Source organism: Oryx dammah, unplaced genomic scaffold (genome assembly GCF_014754425.2).
Source record: "Oryx dammah isolate SB20612 unplaced genomic scaffold, SCBI_Odam_1.1 HiC_scaffold_21, whole genome shotgun sequence".
Classification (NCBI taxonomy): domain Eukaryota; kingdom Metazoa; phylum Chordata; class Mammalia; order Artiodactyla; family Bovidae; genus Oryx; species Oryx dammah.
Genome location: NW_024070205.1, coordinates 13,926,243 through 13,949,345, shown reverse-complemented (window position 1 = coordinate 13,949,345; position 23,103 = coordinate 13,926,243). Strand labels below are relative to the sequence as shown.

General features: G+C 37.8%; 1 protein-coding gene across 1 annotated transcript in view; it reads left to right on the top strand.

The window, feature by feature from the left end:
* Nucleotides 1–23,103, top strand: part of HMCN1 (hemicentin 1) — a 551,984-nt gene that overhangs the window by 291,104 nt on the left and 237,777 nt on the right. The window contains exons 20-29 of the mRNA XM_040263800.1: nucleotides 2,100–2,212; nucleotides 3,708–3,867; nucleotides 4,489–4,657; nucleotides 8,643–8,770; nucleotides 10,858–11,130; nucleotides 12,131–12,226; nucleotides 15,934–16,128; nucleotides 18,245–18,375; nucleotides 18,541–18,688; nucleotides 21,354–21,480. Of these exons, the coding sequence (XP_040119734.1) occupies nucleotides 2,100–2,212; nucleotides 3,708–3,867; nucleotides 4,489–4,657; nucleotides 8,643–8,770; nucleotides 10,858–11,130; nucleotides 12,131–12,226; nucleotides 15,934–16,128; nucleotides 18,245–18,375; nucleotides 18,541–18,688; nucleotides 21,354–21,480 (1,540 nt within the window). The remainder of the gene's footprint in view (nucleotides 1–2,099; nucleotides 2,213–3,707; nucleotides 3,868–4,488; nucleotides 4,658–8,642; nucleotides 8,771–10,857; nucleotides 11,131–12,130; nucleotides 12,227–15,933; nucleotides 16,129–18,244; nucleotides 18,376–18,540; nucleotides 18,689–21,353; nucleotides 21,481–23,103) is intronic.

The following is a 23,103-nucleotide window of genomic DNA, read 5'->3' as shown; positions in this document are numbered from 1 at the left end:
GCTGGACCCTGGCACCAGAGGGTGCTTATGGACTGGTTAGACAATCGACAGTAGAAATATACTCATGTCATCTTCCTTTTACTTCTAACAATTCCTAGAATCTTGTCTTGAGATGGATTCTGGTATAAATTTTCACCTGGGTCAAAGAGTGACATGATTAGTTGTGATGTTGGCCAGACCCAAGGAGTTGGAGAAGACAAGATAAAGGAAATGTAACAGTGAAAAGTTAAAGATGTCATTTGAGAACACTGTTCATCCATCGTAGTCCAAAATGAGTAACTGATTTAGTTAATAAGGGCTATCCAGAAGAAAGATTTGTCTTTGAGTTGGATGTGATGCAGTATTATAGTTTTTCTATACCTCTGTATTTATGTGAATTTCATCACTGCCTCTCCACTTTTAAGAATATTATTATACCCTGAGATAAGCCATAATGGAAAAGAATAAAAGAAGGTATATGTATGTATAAATGAGTCACTTTGCTCTTTATGAGAGATTAACACAACATTGTAAGTCAACTATACTTTGGTTTAATCAATTAAAAAATATAGTAAAGGCTCTCAATTCTTAAAATAATTGTATTAATGAATGCACATACAAATGCAAATTAAAATGACAAACCATTTCATTGTTATGTTGATTTACATAGATTGACAATCTGGAAAGAAAAAGCTCTTCCATACTCAAGTGTCATCAGATTTGAAAACTGTTGCCTGCATGTATAGCTGACATTTGCCTTTATACCTGTCAAACTTAATATGCATTTAAGAAAATGGCTTATTCCACATTTCCACAAAATGACAGCAAGGTTGAACGTTGACTATTCCATGATAATTCTGGGAATTAAATTTCTCCCTTTAAAGAGTAACCTGACATTCTTGTTTAGGGCTGGGAATTTGCTGCCAATTCTTCAAGAAGATATCTAAGGAGTAAGACTAGTCTTAGAAAAATACATGTAACAAAGCTAATCTAAGCTTTTCCCAAAGGAAGTTTTTGCACTGAGGTCTCTGGTATCTCTTGTCTGGTTAACTTCAACTCCAGGGTAGCTGGGATTATTCTAGGGATATTTGACTTAAAGACAAGAGACACAGTGAATGCTTGAGCCCTAGAGAGCAGCTCCATCTTTCAGGGGAAGGAAAGGAAATGCATGGTGTATATATATGTACATATATGTACATGCACTTTTATGATGTTCATTGTGCTGTGTTAGGAACTTTCACGTATGAGAGCTTCTGTAATCCATTATTTTGAGAACATCAAATAATGGTAATTTTTTTTATTTGGAGAGGTTATGATTGGGCTTACCTGGTGGCTCAGATGGTGCAGGAGACCCAGGTTCAATCTCTGGGTCAGGAAGGTCCCCTGGAGAAGGGAAAGGCAACTCACTCCAGTATTCTTGCATGGAGAATCCCATGGACAGAGAAGCCTGGTGGGCTACAGTTCATAGGGTCACAAAAAGTCAGACATGACTGAGAGACTAACACTGGTTATGATTAGCAGATTTACACAGAATGAAATGATAAAATCTTCTCTTTCCTGTTGTTTCCCTCATTAGTGTCAATTCTTTAGTTGCTTTCTAAAATCAAAAGTTATGCCATTTTTCCACTTAGAATTTTGTATTTTAGACTTTTAAATGTAGACTCCTAAGGCCTTTCAAGTATAACTTTTGAATTCCTTTTGAGAAAACAGATTCTATTTTCAAGGTTAAATTTAGTAGCTTGCTAAGTGATTCTTGTGTATAGACAGATATTTAATGTGTAGTGGTTAAATAGTCCATTTCTCTAGAGGTGAGTTTAAGTCAGATCACTGCAGCTTAATGTGTAATGCACAGTGGTGAAAGATATATGTTAAATGTGTAACTCTTAGGGTATAGTGCTAGCTTGAATTTCTGGAAAATATAGATTTCCTTCAGTCCTCTCATAGTTTTGTTAGGAAAATCAACCATATTACACATAATTTGCTACTTCATTTTAAGGTTTTATTTAAATTGTTCAGATTGTAACTGTTGTATTTACTTTATTATACTCCCTTCCAAATGACCCTACATTTTAACAGAAAAGGGTAGGTGCTCAGATTCTGCATATTGCTTCCTTTTCCAGTTCTGCCAACCATTCAGCATGGACAGCAGATCCTCAGTACCATTGAAGGCATTCCAGTAACTTTACCGTGCAAAGCAAGTGGAATTCCCAAACCATCTATTGCCTGGTCCAAGGTAAGGGATGCATTTAGTGGTGTTTGTTGTGACATGTGCTGTAACAACAGCATTTTAATATTTTTAGTCATATGTGGAACTTGCCACTCTCGTATAGGACCTTACAGAAAGGAAAAACCACGCAGTCTTACGTCTTGGAAGGGACCTTAAAATGTCCTTCGTGCATTCATCTGTTTGATCCTTAAGTAGTAAAGATCTGTTTCTGTTTTGTAAATAAGTTCATTTGTATCATTTCTTTTTCATATTCTTCATATAAGGGATATCACACAATAATTCTCTTTGACTTACTTCGTTCACTATGACAGTTTCTAGGTTGACCCATGTTGTTGTAAATGGCATCAGTTCATTCTTTTTAATGGCTGAGTATTATTCCATTGGGAGAAGGCAGTGGCACCCCACTCCAGTACTCTTGCCTGGAAAATCCCACGGATGGAGGAACCTGGTGGGCTGCAGTCCATGGGGTCGCGAAGAGTCGGACACAACTGAGTGACTTCACTTTCACTTTTCACTTTCATGCATTGGAGAAGGAAATGGCAACCCACTCTAGTGTTCTTGCCTGGAGAATCCCAGGGATGGGAGCCTGGTGGGCTGCTGTCTATGGGGTCGCACAGTCAGACATGACTGAAGTGACTTAGCAGCAGCAGCAGCAATATTCCATTGTATATATTTATCACATCATCTTTATCGATCCAAGACATTTAGGTTGCTTTCATGTCTTGGCTATTGTAAACAGTGCTGCAGTGAATGTTGGGGTGCGTGTATCCTTTTGGACCGTATTTTTCTCCAGATAGCCGTAACATCTAATTTTATACTTCTAAAAGTCTCTGAAATATAAAAGAAGTTGGTTTTGATATCTGTCAATTAAATTGGAAGGCTCAGATTCCTGCACCAAAGTAAGGTGGTGAAGCTGACTCCACAAACTAAACAGTGTCTGGTACTGAGTAGAAGTTTAATTCGTTTTAGGGAAATATAAGAATAAAAGCTTTCCTGAATGGCCTTTGTTCGGTGGTAATACAATGGAGGTGAAGAGTTTGGCCTCCTGAGTGTGCCTGCCCAGGTTTTATTTCTAATTCTACCAATGACTGACTCTTTCACCTTGGGCAAGTTATCCCACCAAGCTCCCAGACTTAATACTTTGATCTGTAAAATAGGGATTGTCGTAATTACTACCCTTAAGATTGTTGTAAGCGTGGCCATAGTTGATTCATGTAAAGTGTTCAAAACGGTGCCTGTCTGAGCACATGCACCATCTCATTTGCTACTTCCTCATCCTCTCCAGTTTTGTTGGTTCTAGAATGAAGGGGACCCAGTTTAGTAGGAAGAAATATCACCTTGGCATTATTTGTTTTTCTTACAAGGAACTTTCTTTAAATTAGCCTCCTTTCAGTCTAGTATTTTCTCCTTCAGAGATTCTTTGTTCTCCCTCTCTTCCTCTTCCAGACATTAAGTCACTCCTTTATTATCTTAAAAAACACTTCACTGTGTCGTTTTGCAGAAGGGCGAGCTGATTTCCACCAGCAGTGCTAAGTTTTCCACAGGGGCTGATGGAAGTCTGTACGTGGTGTCCCCCGGGGGTGAGGAGAGTGGGGAGTATGTGTGCTCCGCCACCAATGCAGCTGGCTACGCCAAAAGGAAAGTGCAGCTAACTGTTTATGGTGAGAGCCCCCGTGGATGACTCTTCTCCTCTGATGCTGTGTGTCTGTGCCAAAACTCACATTTCTCTCCCAAATAACGTTACCAGAGGCCTGAACCCCTAAAGTGAACCACTCCCCCAAGTTTATAGTTTTTTTACAAAAAAATATACTTTTCCTACCAACTTACGTCTCCTCTCTTTAGATTCTGATTTAAAGGGAGAAAAATGGTATAGCCTTTTGCAAAAAATTTAATGGTGTTTTTCCAAGGAGTATGCTTATGGCACCCAACCCTCTTTAGAAACACCACATAGTTAAGGCTCCTAGCAAAGCCAAACCTCAGCTATGTCTTGGTTAGCGCTCTGCCTTGAGGGGTTACTTGACATATAGCAGATTCTGAAAGGGCATTTGGCGGACCTTTTCATTGTGTTCTGAAAGGAAGAGCTGAAAAGGAAAATGTTCTAGTCATTTTCCGTTAAGCTGTCACAGTAAATGTTTATGGAAAGCTTTAGATATGTCCCCAAACTTTGAAATTAACAGAATCTTTTTGGGAATTATTTAAGAATGTTAGTGGTCCTGTTTTTAACTTGAAGTGTGCTTTGTTTCAGTGTACTCTTTCCCTTCCCAAACTTGTGTTTGTTTTAGTAAGGCCTAGAGTGTTCGGAGACCAAAGGGGACCATCCCAGGATAAGCCTGTTGAGATCTCAGTTCTTGCGGGAGAAGAGGTGACTCTTCCATGTGAAGTGAAGAGTTTACCCCCACCCATCATTACCTGGGCCAAAGAAACCCAGCTCATCTCTCCATTCTCTCCAAGGTAGGAGACCTGGGATGAATTGCGACATGTGAAACAATCTCTTGGGACAGACGGCTGTTCAGGATTTCAAATGTCTCAAAAAAAAAAAAAAAAAAAACAACCAAACTTTTATTTTTATTTTTTATTAATTTTTATTGGAGTATAGTTACTTTACAATATTTTGTTAGTTTCTACTGTACAGCAAAGTGAATCGATTTTAAGTATACATCTATCCCCTCTTTTTTAGATTTCCTTTCCATTTAGATCATCACAGAACACGGAGTAGAATTCTCTGTGCTATACAGTAGGTTCTCTTTAGTTATCTGTTTTATGCACAGCATCAGTAGTGTACGTGTGTCAATATTAATCTCCCGGTTCATCCCATCCCCACTTTTCCCGTTGGTGTCCATAAGTTCTCTACATCTGTGTCTCTATTTCTGCTTTGCAAATATGTTCATCTGTACCATTCTTCTAGATTCCACATATAAGCAGTATTATATGATAGTTGATGCTACTGTTTTTCTTTCTTACTTCACTCCCTATGATAATCTCTGGGTCTATCCACATCTCTGCAGATGGCACTGTTTTGTTCCTTTTTATTGCTGAATAACATTTCATTGTATGTAAGTACCACATCTTTATCCATTTCTCTGTCGGTGGATATTTAGGTTGGTTCCATGTCCTGACTGTTGTAAATAGTGCTACAGTGAACAGTGGGGAGCATGTATCTTTTTGAACTATGGTTTTCTCTGAGTATCTGCCCAAGAGTGGGATTGCTGGGTCATATGGTAATTCCATTTTTAGTTTTTTGAGGAACCTCCATACTGTTCTCCATAGTGGCTATACCAGTTTACATTCCCAGCAACAGTGTAGAAGGGTTCTCTTTTCCCCGGACTTTGTCCAGCATTTATTGTTTCTAGATTTTTTTTTTAGTGATGGCCATTCTGACCAGAGTGACGTGATACCTCATTGTAATTTTGATTTGCATTTCTCTAATAATTGGTGATGTTAAGCATCTTTTCATGAGTGTGTTGGCCATCTTTGTGTCATCTTTGGAGAAATATCCATTAGATCTTCCCCTCAGAATGGGAGAAAATATTTTCAAACAAAACAACTGACAAGGATTAATCTCCAAAATATACAAGCAGCTCATGCAGCTCAATATCAAAAAAAGCCAACCCAATCAAGAAGCCCAGTTTTAAAATTTGAGATAATTTATATTACACTGAGCCTACAGGAAACATGTAAACCATCTAAATCATTCTTTCAGAGCAGAAATGCTAAAACTGTGCTTTGACATAACTTCCCACTGTACATTCTACAAGGTAGTTATGGAAATGGTTTGGATGTAGATTTGTATGTAGATTCTTGTTAGTATAAAGTGTACATTGTCTATAAAATTGCATTATTCCCAGAGAAGCAATAAAACACAATAGGTTCTCTAATATCAAGGTTTTGACTTTCATTAGGTAGTTTTGTACAAATCTTCTTGATTAAAGCCCTTAAACAAACAAAGGTCCACTGAAAAAAACATTTGATAGGCTAAGAGTAATGGAAAGCAGAATGCCAGAGACTTTCAGAGCACAACTTTTGTTGCCATGCAGATGTGAGTTTAAATTTACCTCCACTACATAAAGCTTCTCTGAAACTTTGGCAGTTTTTTCAGTGGGTCTCTTTGAACCTCAACTTTCTGTTTATAGAATGAGGATAATTCCTGAAAGGATGATATAATGTACATTCCATATTTCTCCTCTTGTTCTCAGAGAATGGTATCAATTACTGTTTTAACTTGATATCGTGCCAGAAGTTACCAGAAGAATAAGAACTATAATCTCTAGCTATCTTCTCTTAGCCTTGTTGATGTGTATAGTTTTGAAGCTATAAATTCATGCCACTCTAGTTTCCCTACCACTCTTGAGGGAAAAAAATAAACAGCGAAGAACGACATTATATGTCTTTGAAGAAAATAATTTGTGCCTTGACATTTTTGAGTAGCAGACATACCTTATTTCAGATGATGTTGAAGTTTGATTGTTTCCCTTCTCAGTCACAGTCTCTCTCTTCCCAGAGGCAAACTGCCACAGACTTGATGTGTATCCTACACATACATCCTTAGATAGTACAGAATATTTTCTCTCCTTTTAGTTTTGTTTCATGTATTTGTTTTCAGTTTACCATTGTAGCATGTTACTTTATTATTCTACTGCTTGCTTTATTGAGTCAACTTTTATCCATTTTTATGCATGTAGATTCAGTTTATTCATTTTCATTACCATAAACATATTCTACATTTTATTTAGACAAATTTCTCTCTTTCTGCTCTGGTTTGTGTTTCTACATTTTATTCTTCTTTTTTTTCCCTTGGCTTTAGAAACAAAACTTTTCAGGGAATATCTTTTTATGTCTCTCCTTGTATGCAGCTACATGAGTTTCTTTGAGACTTGTACCTAGAACCACAATTCCTAATTAGAATGAATAACTATTTTGAGTTTTGTAGACATTGCTTAATTACCTTCTGAAGGGGCAGTCCTGATTCACCTCCCACCAGCAGAATATATACGTACCTGTTGCCACATTATCAACAATGCGTGGTGTTGACTGACTTAAAAGTTTTTGCCATTCATATAGGTGTGAAATGGTATCTTCAACTATCTTACTTTTCACATGACTGAATTCCAGTGGGCCTAGAATGCTTTCTCTTGTTTGCTGGCCATTTTGTTGTCTGTGAATTGCATCTTTAAACCTGCTCCAGTGTTCTGGTGACTCGTTTTTCTTTTATTATTGAATGTAGAAATTTGGGGTTTGTTCTTAATAGCAATCCTTTGTCTCTTATATGTGTTGAAAATATCTCAGAATACTCCTAGCCTTTCAAGTTAATTTATATATGGTGTCTAGTTCCATCCCTGGGTCGGGAAGATCCCCTGGAGGAGGTAATGGCAACTCCAGTATTCTTGCCTGGAGAATCCGATGGACTCAGGAGCCTGGTGGGCAAAAGTTCATGGCATTGCTAAGAGTTGGACTGAGCATGCTGAGCACGCTAGCACTCACATACTGGTTGTACAGAATTTTAAAATTTGCATGTAGCCCAAGATGTTTGTTTAGATTAGTAGATCATAAATAAAACTGCAACGTTTTATTGCAGTATTTTAAGTTTGTTTTCACTTTTTGGATTTTAATGCTTCTGAATTTTTATTTTGTGTATAGTACTAGTTTGTTCTCTAATTTTATTTATTTTCCCATGTGGCGAGCCACTTGCCCAACACTATTTTTGAATAGTCAGTCCTTTCCTAACTTTCTGTAACATTACCTCTGATATTACATATTACATGTTGAGTTCTCATATATGCTTAAGTCTTCTGGTGGGGATGAGGAGATCTCATCTTTAACTCTTCATCCATTTGTCAGTCTCTGGGCCAATAGCACACTTTATCTGTCTTAACTTATAGAAATCCTGATAGTAGGTAGGTCTATTTGGCCCCCTCCCTCTTAAAGCTATTTTAGTAAAGTGAATGTAATAACATTTTATGTGTAGATCTGGTTTACCTAACTACATAAGAGGAGTGTGTGTGTGTATTCTCAATATATATTTGAGAACTTCATATGTACCTTCTTTTGTCTTTATTTTAGCACATAAAAATTTTAATGAAGCATTGGAGAAAAACTATAATGTGTTTGAAGTATCTTCAAAGTTTATTAAAACATATTTGCTTTGTAAAGCTATACTTAGTAAAGCAAAGAGATGTACAATTACTCGACAATGTCACACCCTTAGATTAAATTTAAATGTGAAAGCAAATTAATTTGGTGTTTGTGAGAATATCATACAGAATACATAGGATAATTATGAAAATTCCTGACTTTTAAGGTGCATAGAAATGACATTATAGATTGGAGAATGGTTTCAAAAACTGTTTGCAAAGTAATAATTTCATAGTGAATTGCAGTTGCTTAGGGGATATTTAAATTCTCCTATTTTATGGTCTGCCCTGTGGTTTCCTTCTCTTAGACACACGTTCCTCCCTTCTGGTTCAATGAAGATCACTGAGACCCGTGTTTCAGATAGTGGGATGTATCTTTGCGTCGCTGCAAATATTGCAGGGAACGTGACTCAGTCTGTTAAATTAAACGTCCATGGTGAGTTTCGAAATGAAAGTATATGCTATCTGTAGACTAGCCACCAGCAAACCTGTTGTCCCACTTTCTCTGATAGTTATCCTCAAATTATATACGGAGTAATTATACAAAAATTTTCTAAAATCTGAGACTCACAACTTTCTTTCATTTACTTTGAAAATGTTATCTCCTATCCATAAACAACTTTCCCCCTTTTCCTCAGGTGAACAGTATTAAAATTTTGGATCTCAGTTTTACTAGATGTCCATCCACAGGTCATTTATAAGTATTGTTGATACACTGTAAAAAAAAAAGAAATATGTTTAGGAACTTCCCTGATGGTCCAGTGGTTAAGAAACCAGCTCCTAATGCACAGGACATGGGTTCAGTCCCTTTTTGGGGGACTAAGATTCCACCCGCTGCAGGGCAACTGAGACCCCCCCGCTTTAGAGCCCATGCTCTGCAACTAGAGAAAGCCCACATGATGCAACGAAGACCCAGTACAGCCAAAATAAAGAATAAATAAGTAGATTCATTCTAATGCTAAAGCATACTTTAAGAAAAAGAAAGAAATGCATTTAGACTGGTAGCCTTTTGTGGAAGCAAATGCTCAAGGAAGGATTTAATAGCATTTAAACAGTCATTTTCAATGTTTATGGAGCTCAGTCACTGAAAACATTCTGCTCCTGGGGTTCTTTAACTACATTACAAAATTTTCTTGGTAGTCTGCTTTCTTCCCCCAATTTGCCATAGTCTAATTACTCATTCATTCAACATATGCTTAGCAAGCACATATTCTAAGCCATGCATTCAAATAAGAGAAGAAATTTTCTCACATGGTCTTGACCTGATTTCACTCTCAGATCAGTCATTACACTACTGTCCTCTTGACTGTGGGATATAAAATCCACTGACAGTTCTGTTATTCACTAGTTCTAGGGCGTTAGGTAAAACCTACCCTCTTTTATCTTTAATGTTTTTTTTCATAAAATGATGATAATAATACAGACATATCTTGGAGATGTTATGGGTTTGGTTCCAGAGCATCTCAGTAAAATGAATACAGCAATCAAGTGAGTCACATGGATTTTTTTTTTGTTTCCCAGTGCCAATAAAAATTATGTTAACACTATATTATAGTCCACTAAGTGTGCAATAGCATTATGGCCTTAAAAACAATGTACATGCATTGAGCATAATACATACAGTGTTAATTTTAAAAATATCTTATTGCTAAAAATGCTAAACATCATTTGACAATGTAGGGTTGCCATAAAACTTCAATTTTTAAAAATTGCATTATCTGTAAAGTGCAATAAAGCAAAGCACAATAAAAGTAAAATGAAGTACACCTGTACTATCAACTTAAAAGATTGTTGCAAATGAAACCTTTAGAATATCTTGGTTAAATATTAAGTTTTAACAAAAGGACAGAGGAGTCGAGTTTTTCAGGGATGTAAAGTACATAAATTATAATCCTATCCTTAGGAATCAATTTGATTTTATAATTCACAATGGGTGTATGTGGAACCTAACACTACTTTTGATAAATTATCTCATTTACATTTCTGAAGGAAGGTAGATAAAGGGAAATAATAGAAGTTCTGTCTTGATTTTCTTCTCTGAAATAAGTGAAAGCTATGATGAGAAATAGTTCTTACTGTCTGGTTAAATCTTCCACAAAGAGAACAGAAGCTAAGAATCCATGGAGAGAAACACTTTTGTTTTACTCTATTACAGAAATCAACTGGATTGCAATTTAGAGGCTTTTTAAACCTTACGTTATTTATGTAAGAAATCTGACATCCTTAAATGCTTAGTATTCCTCAAGTTTGGAATGAAAAGTTTAAATTCATTCTTTCCCATAATCCTTGCAGTGCATTGGTACTGAAGAGTTTATTTTGCCTGGATTAGCAAGGAAACAGGCCTCACACAGTATACTGAATTGCCCTCGATCACACAGCTAGTAAGTGGCCTGAGCCTGGGTCCCCATTCTGAGATGATTCTACTTTCCCGTGCTGCGTCTTGGTGAGGAGGTCTCATTTAAAGTGAAAAAAGGAAGGAAGTTTTAAAAACTTGGATTATTAATACTCAGTCATTGTTTCCAGTGCCTCCAAAGATACAGCGTGGCCCTAAAGTTATGAAAGTCCAAGTTGGTCAAAGAGTGGACATTCCGTGCAGTGCTCAAGGGACACCTCTTCCTGTTATCACCTGGTTCAAAAATGGAAGCGCTGTGCTGGTTGATGGACTGCAGCATATTAGCCATCCAGATGGGACATTAAGCATCAAACAAGTGGTGCTGTCAGATGCTGGCATATATACATGTGTCGCTACTAACATAGCAGGCAGTGATGAGACGGAGATAACACTACACGTTCAAGGTGATTTGGGTCCTAGGAAAATATATGTATGGTGGGGTGGGGAGTAGGGGAAAAACCCTGGAGTCTATGCAGAAGATATAGTCTTGCTTAGTCTTGGATCACTTTCAGAAGACTTCTGTATAGATTTATGACTCTCTAGTTATCTTTGAAAGGAAAATGATTCCAGAAATGAAATGAAGCTGTATGTTAGTAAACTGTTTACCTTTGAAAATGGAGTTGCCAAGGATGATGTAGATAGTGCAAACAATCCTAGATAAGTACCCCACCCCCTATTTTTGGTTTGGAAGAAATTGTGGGCACAGTTGATGGGAGTAGGATTTACCTTAGAGTAGTAAGGTGCACTCAACATTAATCCCTAGAAAGTCGAGGTCCACTGTTGCCTCTAATGATGGCCTATGTTGAGGGTTTAAAGATTAATCTTTGGGGAATTCCCTGGTGATCCAGTAGTTGGGCTCCACGTTTCCACTGTAGAGGGCATGAGTTCGATCCCTAGTTGGGAAACTAAGATCCCACATGCCACACGGTGCACGCCCCCCAAATTGATTAATCTTTATTCCTTTAAGCAACAAGTGTTTATCAAGTTCCTGCCAGGGGTCTGTCGTGATCTAGGCAGTGAGGAGAAGATAGTGACAGAGGTAAAACCCCTGCTGTCATGACCAGTTCTGTAAGTAGGCAGAAAGCAAGCAGGCAAGTAACTAAGAAATAACAGATTGTGAGATGCGCTTTGTAGACATTTAAAATCGTTTTTTATTAGACAGCTCCCAGCAGTTGGCTACCGTAGACTGAACTGTCATGAGGACTTCTCTGAGGTGATGATATGTATAGTGAAATCTTGTTGACTAGAAGGAGCCAGACATGTCCAATCAGGAGGAAAAGCATTCCAGTCAGGGAGACTACCAGTGCAAAGGCAGGAAAAGAGAAGCAGGTGTCATACGTAGCCTCAGAAGAATTCAGTATTGCCCAAGGAAAGCCTGTGATAATGCATTTATTTTTCTAATAGAACCACCTATTCTGGAAGACCTAGAGCCTCCATATAACACTCCATTCCAAGAAAGAGTGGCCAACCAACGCATTGCATTTCCGTGTCCTGCAAGAGGTGTGTACGCCTTGGTCACGTGGGCATTGGCATAGTGTATTGTTCTAGAATTCTGTATTGAACCCCAGGCATCATTAAATTCGACTCGTCAGTCCTTGTTGTAACATTTGTGCCAAATGGAAACTAACACTTCTTTCAAATAAGAACTCTTTAAATTAGGTATTCTTCCCTCCAGGTGTCTTATTTCCTTCACTGGAAATACCTTCTGTTCTTTCAGACTTGCCTAATCCGGTATGTTTTCCAGTTCGTTCATGCTCCTTCCTGTTACTTAGTTCATTTTATTTCCGACAAGATTTCTCTTTATAATGTGACAGAGCTATTCAAAATATTGCATATTTATCTCAGTCAGGGGTATATATTAGGACCATCCCCTTGTTACTCTTCTTTTCTAAAAACTCCTTTCTAGATTTATCCTCTACTGGTAATTCTGGAGCCAGGTAGTAACTTGGCTTTCTGATGCTTGTCCAAACTCCTCCTTTCCCTGAATTTCTGGCCTTTCTATCCCATCATATTTCCTGGCAGGAGATGGTTATTCTTTCTCCTCCAAAGCCCATAAAAAGGGTCACTATCGCCTTACCCTGGATGCCCAATAGGTGGCCCAAAATATTCTCTTTCACATAATGTTCATCTGCAGTGACTCAAATGAGTCTGTACTAATTCTCGCAAAAACCGAGCAGTATCCTTTCCATTGTCTCCTGGAGGAATCCATGCTCCCACATGAGCCTCTTAGTTGTTGTTACTGGAGACGGTGGAAGTTGAAGGACCTTACAGTTCTCTCTGTTTCTATAGCAAGATTTTGCATCTCTTAACAATATCTCTCTCATCAATGATTATTTTCTACCAGCATTCAAAAAAAAGGTAACTCTAATAAGCTCTTCAGATATGTAAAGAGTTGTCAGTAACTGTTCCTAGGGTCAATGATGGTTTCCCTGATGGCTCCCATTGGTAAAGAATCTGCCTGCAATGCAGGAGACATGGATTCAGTCGCTGGGTTGGAAAGATCCCCTGGAGAAGGAAGTGGCAAACCTTTCCAGTATTCTTGCCTGGAGAATCCCCATGGACAGAGAGCCTGCCAGACTATAGTCCATGGGGTCACAAGAGTCAGACACAACTTAGCAGCTACACCACCAACACCATTCCTAGGGTCAGTGAGTGGTGGTGGTAGGCAAGGCTGGAGAAGAATCCTTGAGAAAGGTAGGTTCAAGTAAGTTCTGTGGGCACTCACTCCCAAGGAAGCCCTGCTGTGGTACTATTGCTGAGTACTCTCTGCTGCATCCCTAACTTGCAAGCTGACTTGAATGTCCCTTTTCCAGTTTGATATACTACCTCTTCCTAGTTTCCTAGTTCACCTGGGATAGAATTCTTGTGTTAATTTAAAATTGCTGTGTTCAGTCGCTCAGTCATGTCTGACTCTTTGAGACCCCACAGACTGCAGCATGCCCAGGCTTCCCTGTCCTTCTCCATTTCCCGGAGTTTGTTCAAACATGTCCATTGACTCAATGATGCCATCCAGCCATCTCGTCCTCTGTCATCCCCTTCTAGCTTAGTGCCTTTCATTATCTTTGCCATGAATTTCATCTTGACCTGGTTGTTCTACCATTGAGAAAGTAAAGATAATGCAATTTATTTCTTTAGTTCAGTTCAGTTCAGTTGCTCAGTTGTGTCCTACTCTTTGCGACCCCATGAATCGCAGCACACCAGGCCTCCCTGTCCATCACCATCTCCCAGAGTTCACTCAAACTCACGTCCATCGAGTCAGTGATGCCATCCAGGCATCTCATCCTCTGTCGTCCCCTTCTCCTCCTACCCCCAATCTCTCCCAGTCTTTTCCAATGAGTCAGCTCTTCATGTGAGGTGGCCAAAGTACTGGAGTTTCAGCTTCAGCATCATTCCCTCCAAAGAAATCCCAGGGCTGATCTCCTTCAGAATGGACTAGTTGGATCTCCTTGCAGTCCAAGGGACTCTCAAGAGTCTGCTCCAACACCACAGTTCAAAAGCGTCAATTCTTCGGTGCTCAGCTTTCTTCACAGTCCAACTCTCACATCCACACATGACCACTGGAAAAACCATAGCCTTGACTAGATGGACCTTTGTTGGCAAAGTAATGTCTCTGCTTTTGAATATGCTATCCAGGTTGGTCATAACTCTTCTTCCAAGGAGTAAGCGTCTTTTAATTTCTGGCTGCAATCACCATCTGCAGTGATTTTGGAGCCCCCAAAAATAAAGTCTGACACTGTTTCCACTGTTTCCCCATCTATTTGCCATGAAGTGATGGGACCAGATGCCATGATCTTCGTTTTCTGAATGTTGAGCTTTAAGCCAACTTTTTCACTCTCCTCTTTCACTTTCATCAAGAGGCTTTTTAGTTCCTCTTCACTTTCTGCCCTAAGGGTGGTGTCATCTGCATATCTGAGGTTCTTGATATTTCTCCCGGCAGTCTTGATTCCAGCTTGTGCTTCTGCCAGCCTGGCATTTCTTAATTTGCTTTTTCATTTATTAGCTCAACAAATATTAGTTAAGAAGTTTGCGAAGTCCATTAAGGAATAAGTAGGATGTAAGGAAATGATTATAACCCACTTTTATCCTTGGCAACATGTGCAATTGTAGTCCATCAGTTTTATATTCTCTTCATCAGTCAGCATCTTACAGTGAAATATGCCACTATTTTTGTTTTATTTTTTCCCATAAATATAGTCATTTTTATAATTCAGTCATTAATAGTCAAAGTCAGTTTAATAATACTTTGACTCAATTTGAGTTTAATCTTAATGATACATTCTGTGTATTCCTGCCTTTTGTGTACTTGTCTTTGATATATGACCATTCTCCATTCTTTGATATTTTTATTATGCTTTAAGATTATTAGCCATGTCTCATACAATATATTGATTTTATTTAATGTGCTTTAGTTTTTATATAAATTAAGTAAAATGTGAAAGTGCTTAGGATAGTGCCTGACACATTCTTGGCTGTATAAATAGATTCATATTATAGAGTTAATCTTTGTCTGTTTCCAGTATGTCCTTTTGGCTCCATTATGCATTTTAAGATTTTTTTTTATCACTTTTATACATATAGCTTCCATTCACTCTGTGGGTCATAAATAAATCCAGGAAAGCAGTTCTGCTCACTGCTTTCTCAACTTTATTTTCAGTATAAAAACTCAAGAATCAATCTATGCCGTCTCTTTAACAGAATGGGATCCCCACAAGATGTGTGAGCTACAGATGTTCCTCATCTCTGCTCTATCAGGACTGTTTAAAATGTGAATGATGAAGCGTAATTTCTGTACATCATTCCTTTCCTCTTTGTGTTTGCATAATCTTCCTCTGAGAGTATCTTATTTTTGCTCTTCCTTTATTATCACCCCAAAGCTCTGCCTATTTGTAGTCTATTTAACTAAAATAGCTTTTTCGCTCATTAATACTATGAACTCACTCAAGAAAATGTTTTGCTTATTATCATCTGAATGTCTGGATAAAAACGACTTTGATCAAATTCTACACTGGAGACCTAAGATCGTTTAAAACCAGTCAGGAAATAGAGAGATAACATACTATAATCTCTGCAAAATTCCATATCTTGAAAGTACCTAAGGATACATAGTATAATGATGAGAAATTTTATTTTTCCTCAAGATAGTTGATATTTAATAGTGATTTCAAATTTTGTTGTAAAATATCACAAAGCTTTAATTTCTTTCTTAGGTACCCCCAAACCAACCATCAAATGGTTGCGGAATGGTAGAGAGCTGACAGGCCAAGAGCCTGGTATTTCTATATTAGAAGATGGCACATTGTTGGTTATTGCTTCTGTTACACCATATGACAACGGGGAGTATATTTGTGTGGCAGTCAATGAAGCTGGAACCACAGAAAGAAGATATAACCTCAAAGTCCATGGTAAATACAGATAAAATCATATAACTGAATATGTAACATGTTCAAATTCCTATATGTTTTTCTTATGCCAAAGCCTTGACTGTGTGGATCACAATAAACTGTGGAAAATTCTGAAAGAGATGGGAACACCAGAGCACCTGACCTGCCTCTTGAGAAACCTATATACAGGTCAGGAAGCAACAGTTAGGATTGGACATGGAACAACAGACTGGTTCCAAATAGGACAAGGAGTATGTCAAGGCTGTATATTGTCACCCTGCTTATTTAACTTATATGCAGAGTACATCATGAGAAATGCTAGGCTGGAAGAAGCACAGGCTGAAATAAAGATTGCTGGGAGAAATATCAATAACCTCAGATATGCAGATGACACCACCCTTATGGCAGAAAGTGAAGAGGAACTAACAAGCCTCTTGATGAAAGTGAAAGAGGAGAGTGAAAAAGTTGGCTTAAAGCTCAACATTCAGAAAATGAAGATCATGGCATCTGGTCCCATTACTTCATGGCAAATAGATGGGGAAACAGTGGAAACAGTGTCAGACTTTATTTTGGGGGGCTCCAGAATCACTGCAGATGGTGATTGCAACCATGAAATTAAAAGACGCTTACTCCTTGGAAGGAAAGTTATGACCAACCTAGATAGCATATTCAAAAGCAGAGACATTACTTTGCCAACAAAGGTCTAGTCAAGGCTATGGTTTTTCCAGTGGTCATGTATGGATGTGAGAGTTGGACTGTGAAGAAAGCTGAGCGCCGAAGAATTGACGCTTTTGAACTGTGGTGTTGGAGCAGACTCTTGAGAGTCCCTTGGACTGCAAGGAGATCCAACCAGTCCATTCTGAAGGAGATCAGCCCTGGGATTTCTTTGGAGGGAATGATGCTGAAGCTGAAACTCCAGTACTTTGGCCACCTCATGCGAAGAGTTGACTCATTGGAAAAGACTCTGATGCTGGGAGGGATTGGGGGCAGAAGGAAAAGGGGATGACAGAGGATGAGATGGCTGGATGGCATCACCGACTTGATGGACATGAGTCTGAGTGAACTCCGGGAGTTGGTGATGGACAGGGAGGCCTGGCGTGCTGCGATTCATGGGGTCGCAAAGAGTCGGACACGACTGAACGACTGAACTGAATTGAGTATCATTTAATATTTACACAAAAAGATGTTATCAATTTAAAAAGTAGTAGTCTAACTTCATGTATTCATTTGACTTAAAATTTCATATAATTTTTTATTGTGATTATACATCACTGAAAATTCAAATGATAGAAAAAGATACAAAGTCAAAAGTCTCCTGGCGCTGAGCTAAGCAATCTACTTTATCCTCCCTCTGGGCAAGGAAGGTTGTTAGGGGTATGTATGTATTTGTGTGTATCTTCCCAGAGATATTTTCTGCAAAAATGAAGAAATACGAATATATATTTCATCCTGTTTTTTTACATGTAAAAAGAATTTATAGTAGACCATTTTATCCATTACTGCATACCTTGCCTGTATCATTAAATACTCTATCTTAGAGTATTCCTAACTCTTATTTATGCCTAACTAGGATCCCACTGTACCATGACTTAGCTTTCTATGATAAGCTCATAATGAACATAAATGTTCATATTAATGATGAACATTTAGTTAGGTACCATTTGTATACTGTTTTAAGTAATGCTTCAGTGAAAATCCTGTACATATGGCACTTTGCATGAGTCAAAGAGTATATATACTTAAAAATTTAATGGATATTGTCTTCCATGAATACTGGGCAATATTCATTCTTATCAGCAAAGTAGTCCCACATAACTTGAGACGAGCAGTTTGCATTTTGAGTGGTATGTGAAATAAATAGTTTCTCCCTTAAATTTATCCTTAATATATAACTGAATTTTTTTCATTTTTCATTTTCAGTTTTAATTCATACCTGAATAATTAAAGTAAAAATTTAGTGAGTTACTTATAAATATATTGTCAAGACTCTTCATTTCATAATAAAAGCTTTGCTTAAGTATGACCAACCTTTTCTAGTTATCAAATACCTCAGATTTGCTTTCCAAAGTCCTTTGTAAAGAAACTATATGTAATATTTATTTTAAACTAACTACAGTTCCTTCCTCACTTTTTGCAGTTCCTCCAGTAATTAAAGATAAAGAACAAGTAACAAATGTGTCCGTGTTGGTCAACCAGCCAACCAGTCTCTTTTGTGAAGTTGAAGGTACTCCATCTCCCATCATTATGTGGTATAAAGATGATGTTCAGGTAAATGGAGATGTCCAGATATGCGTACATCTTTGCCTGTACCTCTGAAATTAATCATTCAGATGTGACTGTCTTATTAATAGAAATATAAAAATTTTGCTTCAATTTTTAATTAGGCATTTTTATTAGGATTGGAAATAACATTGACCCTTTTGGCCTTAAAAGGTGACTGACAGCAGCAGTATTCAGATTGTAAACAATGGGAAGATATTAAAGCTCTTCAGAGCCTCTCCAGAGGATGCAGGAAGATATTCCTGTAAAGCAATTAATGTTGCAGGCACTTCTCAAAAGCATTTTAACATTGATGTGCTAGGTAAGGAAAATATTCTTTTAAAAAATGATTCAAATGTGTTTTATATAGCATAGCACTGACTGTATTAAAGAGTTAAAGAGATGAAAATTGGATAGAAAGATTCCTTTTACTCATATTATTTTTGTCTTTAGTATTGGTTAATCAGAACTATATGATATAGAAAGTTTGTAGATATTTATTATTTATCATATAGTGATGTCTTTGGGTACATGCTACTGTCTTATACATAAAATTACTAAATTACTGTTCTTGTCAGTTTCTCTATTGAGGTGGTTAGGAAATTTCTTTGGGAGGTAACTATAGAGGATAATGCAGGTAAAATTCATTCATTTACTGACCTCCAGTGGCACCCCACTCCAGTACTCTTGCCTGGAAAATCCCATGGACGGAGGAGCCTGGTGGGCTGCAGTCCATGGGGTCGCTAAGAGTTGGACAGGACTGAGCGACATCACTTTCACTTTTCACTTTCATGCATTGAAGAAGGAAATGGCAACCCACTCCGGTGTTCTTGCCTGGAGAACTCCAGGGATGGGGGAGCCTGGTGGGCTGCCATCTATGGGGTCGCACAGAGTCGGACACGACTGAAGCGACTTAGCAGCAGCAGCAGCCTGAAGCTCCTGGGTTGTACTTGAACTGATAAATGTAACAAATTCACCCTCCTCTGCATTCTGAATAATTTCTGTAACAAAATTACCTCAGCCCTAATTCTAATTAAGTGAGGAGAATTCTGAGAACAGGCTGAAACTGTAATAAATTGGTGTTTAAAATATTTAAAATGTTTGAATCTTAATCATAAATTAAAATTTTCATAAGCTTGGCTTGTGAATTATTTTTGCTGATTAAAGTTCACTTTGTGATAAAATGACTCCCTTCATGTTCAATATTTTGCTCATCAAAGGACATACAATTTGTAAGTCTGGAGTGGAAATGAGGTCTGGGGATGATCCTGCATTAGTGATCATTCATAAACTGCTATAACATAAAAATTCTGTCTCATAAGTGTTGTCAAAGCCTGAAGTACTTTGCATTCATCTACCAAATTTACCATTATTATCTATAAGTATCAGCTATAAAAACAAAGTAATTTTTCTATTATCAGTCTCATTGGCATTATTTATCTTGGTACTCATTTACTCTCATGACTTTTACTGCTCTCTGTGTGCTGATGACTTCCACATTTTTATCTCCAACTCAGACTTCTTTTCTGAGCTCTCAGGCTGTATGTCTAATCTCCTCTACAGTATCTTGGGTTTTTTAGCTCAATATCTTTGGCTCAATGTCTTAGTTACATAGAGAATAGAAGAAAGAAAATGAAGTTGCTCAGTTATGTCTGACTCTCTGCGATCGTCCATGGGATTTTCCAGGCAAGAGTACTGGAGTGTATTGCCATTTCCTTCTCCAGGGGATCTTCCTGAGCCAGGGGTTGAACCCAGGTCTCCCACATTGTGGGCAGATGGTTTTACCATCTGAGCCACCAGGGAAGTCACTCAGAAAGGTCTCAGTAAATGTCTGTTCTGGGCACCTTCAGTGATCACATCATAGTGACCATCACCTCCATACTACCACTTGCTTCTGCCACAACCTGGCACCGATTCTTCCTAACTCCCTCTTCCCAACTCTGTGAATTTGTCTACATCCTGTTAAGTCTGCTTCTTAATCCCATGTCAATTATAAACTGAATTAATGTAATAGCCTCCTAACAAGTCCACTTCATCCACTCTTTGCCACTGGAATCTGATCTTCATTTGGAAGCCAGCATGGTCTTAAAACAAATCTGATCACCACCCGCCCCTCCTAGCATTGATCTTTTTAGTGGCTGACCATTCCTTGGAGCCTCAGATGGTAAAAAAAAAAATCCTCCTGCAGTGCCAGAGACCTGGGTTTAATCCCTGGGTTGGGAAGATCCCCTGGAAGAGGACATGGTTACCTGCTCCAGTATTCTTGCCTGGAGAATCCTCATAGACAGAGGAGCCTGGCAAGCTACAGTTCCTGGGGTCCCAAAGAGTCAGACATGACTGAGCGGCTAAGCACAGCACAACACGTGGCTCTGCAGATGAAGGTTAATCACCATAGCATGATGTGAAGGGAGAGGATTTGAAGTTCAGGGAAGTTTATGGGAGCTCTTTAATATGCTTGATAATTCTAAGAATAAAAACTAGCACCTTTTCACATGAGATATAATGTGAATCTTTTCACATTATCTCTGACATGCAATTTTAGCATAGGAGGCCTTTAAAAGAGACAAGGGTAGTATATTTCAAACAGCACTATGTTATAATATGTAGAATTTGAACATTATCAGATTGTCGCTGACTATGTCATTCATTATTTAAAATGGATAGCCATAGTAAATTTAATTATATGAGTTTCACTGCTCATTTATATTCTAAACTCCTTTTGTGTGTTGATTTAATGTTGCTCAAAATGAATTCTTTATTACCACAATTCTTCCAAGTAATTTTCTGCCGTCAGATCTTTCATGAATGTGTTCCTATATTTAAACTTGCTATTTGGGTCTACAGATGTGATATGAAAACAGATTATTGCATAATATATTCTTTCTGACAAAAACTTGTTGAAATATTATAGAAATCATTATCTTCTCTCCCCTCTCTACTCTTTTTGCTAAGTTGTAGATTTTCATGACAAAATATCTTTGTTTAAGTCCCGCCCACCATAATAGGTGCTGGTTCCCCTGGTGAAGTCTCAGTTGTCCTGAACCAGGATACCACCCTTGAATGCCAGGTGAAAGGCACCCCCTTTCCCATTATTCACTGGTTCAAAGATGGCAAGTGAGTACTTTTTCTATATTTGTTGCCAGGGTCCAACTGTTTGTAAATAGATGTGGATTTTCTTCCTCTTAATTATCTTACCATCTAGAGTGTTACTAAGTGAACATGAAGGAGAGCAGTATTCAAAAATGGTCTCAAATTTATGAATTATAAGATGCTTTATAAATGCTAGGAATTTATTTTAGAGACATGGAGAAATTCAATTTGTTATACACTGAATATATGCAAGTGCTTTCCTGGTAGCTCAGCTGGTAAAGAATCTGCCTGTAAGGCAGGAGCACCTGGTTCGATTCCTGGGTCGGGAAGATCCCCTGGAAGAGGGCATGGTAACCCACTCCAGTATTCTTGCCTGGAGAATCCCAGTGGACAAAGGAGCTTGGCAGGCTATAGTCCATAGAGTTGCATAGAGTTGAACACAACTGAAGCAACTAAGCACAAATATATATTAAGAGCAACAAAGGAAAAAATGCAAGATCCAAATAAAGAACTAATCTTGTGTTTACATGGAATTTTGTGCATTACTAAAAAATGAAATTTGCTTATGACATCAAGATAAATACTTAAGCTAGTTTACAATATGGGCAAAAAGAACACCCCCTAAAGAGCAATTAAATGTTTCCTAGACTTCAAGTTCAAGGGCTCCTGAGGTTTGCCCACATTGATAATAGGTGCAATGATGTGTATTGCTCATGAGAGCTTATCTGTTACAGCATGGTCACAGTTTGTGTATTTTTATAATTTCTGAAAGTAGGTATCTGAGACTTAAGTAGCAAAAAGTAAAGATTCACAGTGTATGAAACAAAGGATTGTATGAAAAGTTTTTATATGTTAAGAAAGACAACATAGGAAAATGTCTGGAGGGTATAAACAGGCAATTAGAAAGTTATATAGTTAAGCAATAAATGTTTTGAAAGATGCTCACCTTCAATAATTTGGAGAAGGCAAGCAAAAATAACATGACTTTGTTTTGCATAGATCAGTTTGGCAAAAAAATAGTAAAAGTTTGAAAAATATCAGTTGTCTTAGAGTTTGGTAGGTTAGGATATAATACTCTGATGGAACAAGGTATTAATAAGTTAGTACTCTGAAAGCCAATTTGTTGATATCTATTAAAATTTAAATGTTCATATGCTCTAACACAGCAGTTATACTTCCAGTGTCTAGGAGAGGGAAGTCAATTGTCTGTTCCATAGGAAGGCTTGTATGTTAATTCTCTCTGAAACAATGATGGCAGAAAAGTGAAAACTGCTTAAAGCTCGACCTTGGGAGAATGGATAGGTGACATACAGCGTTGTCGTGTTGTGAAACACTGAACAGCAATTAAAAAGAAAATCAAGCTGTAGGCACCAAAATTATCTCCATAGTTATTGTCAAGTTAAAAATAGAACAATAATACAAGGCCATTTATGTATAACAACTTGAGATTCCTCTAGCAATATGTTTCTGAGTGGAAATGTGTAGAAAAATGTGTGCAAGAACACAAACTGATAATGGTAAGAGGAAAGAATCACGTTGCGGCAATAAACCAAGAAGACCTTTTCTTATTATAATGCTTTTTTTGTTTCAGTTTTTATGAAACTTGCATAGTGAGTAATCAGTGAAAGTTTTAAAGTTGCTTAAATT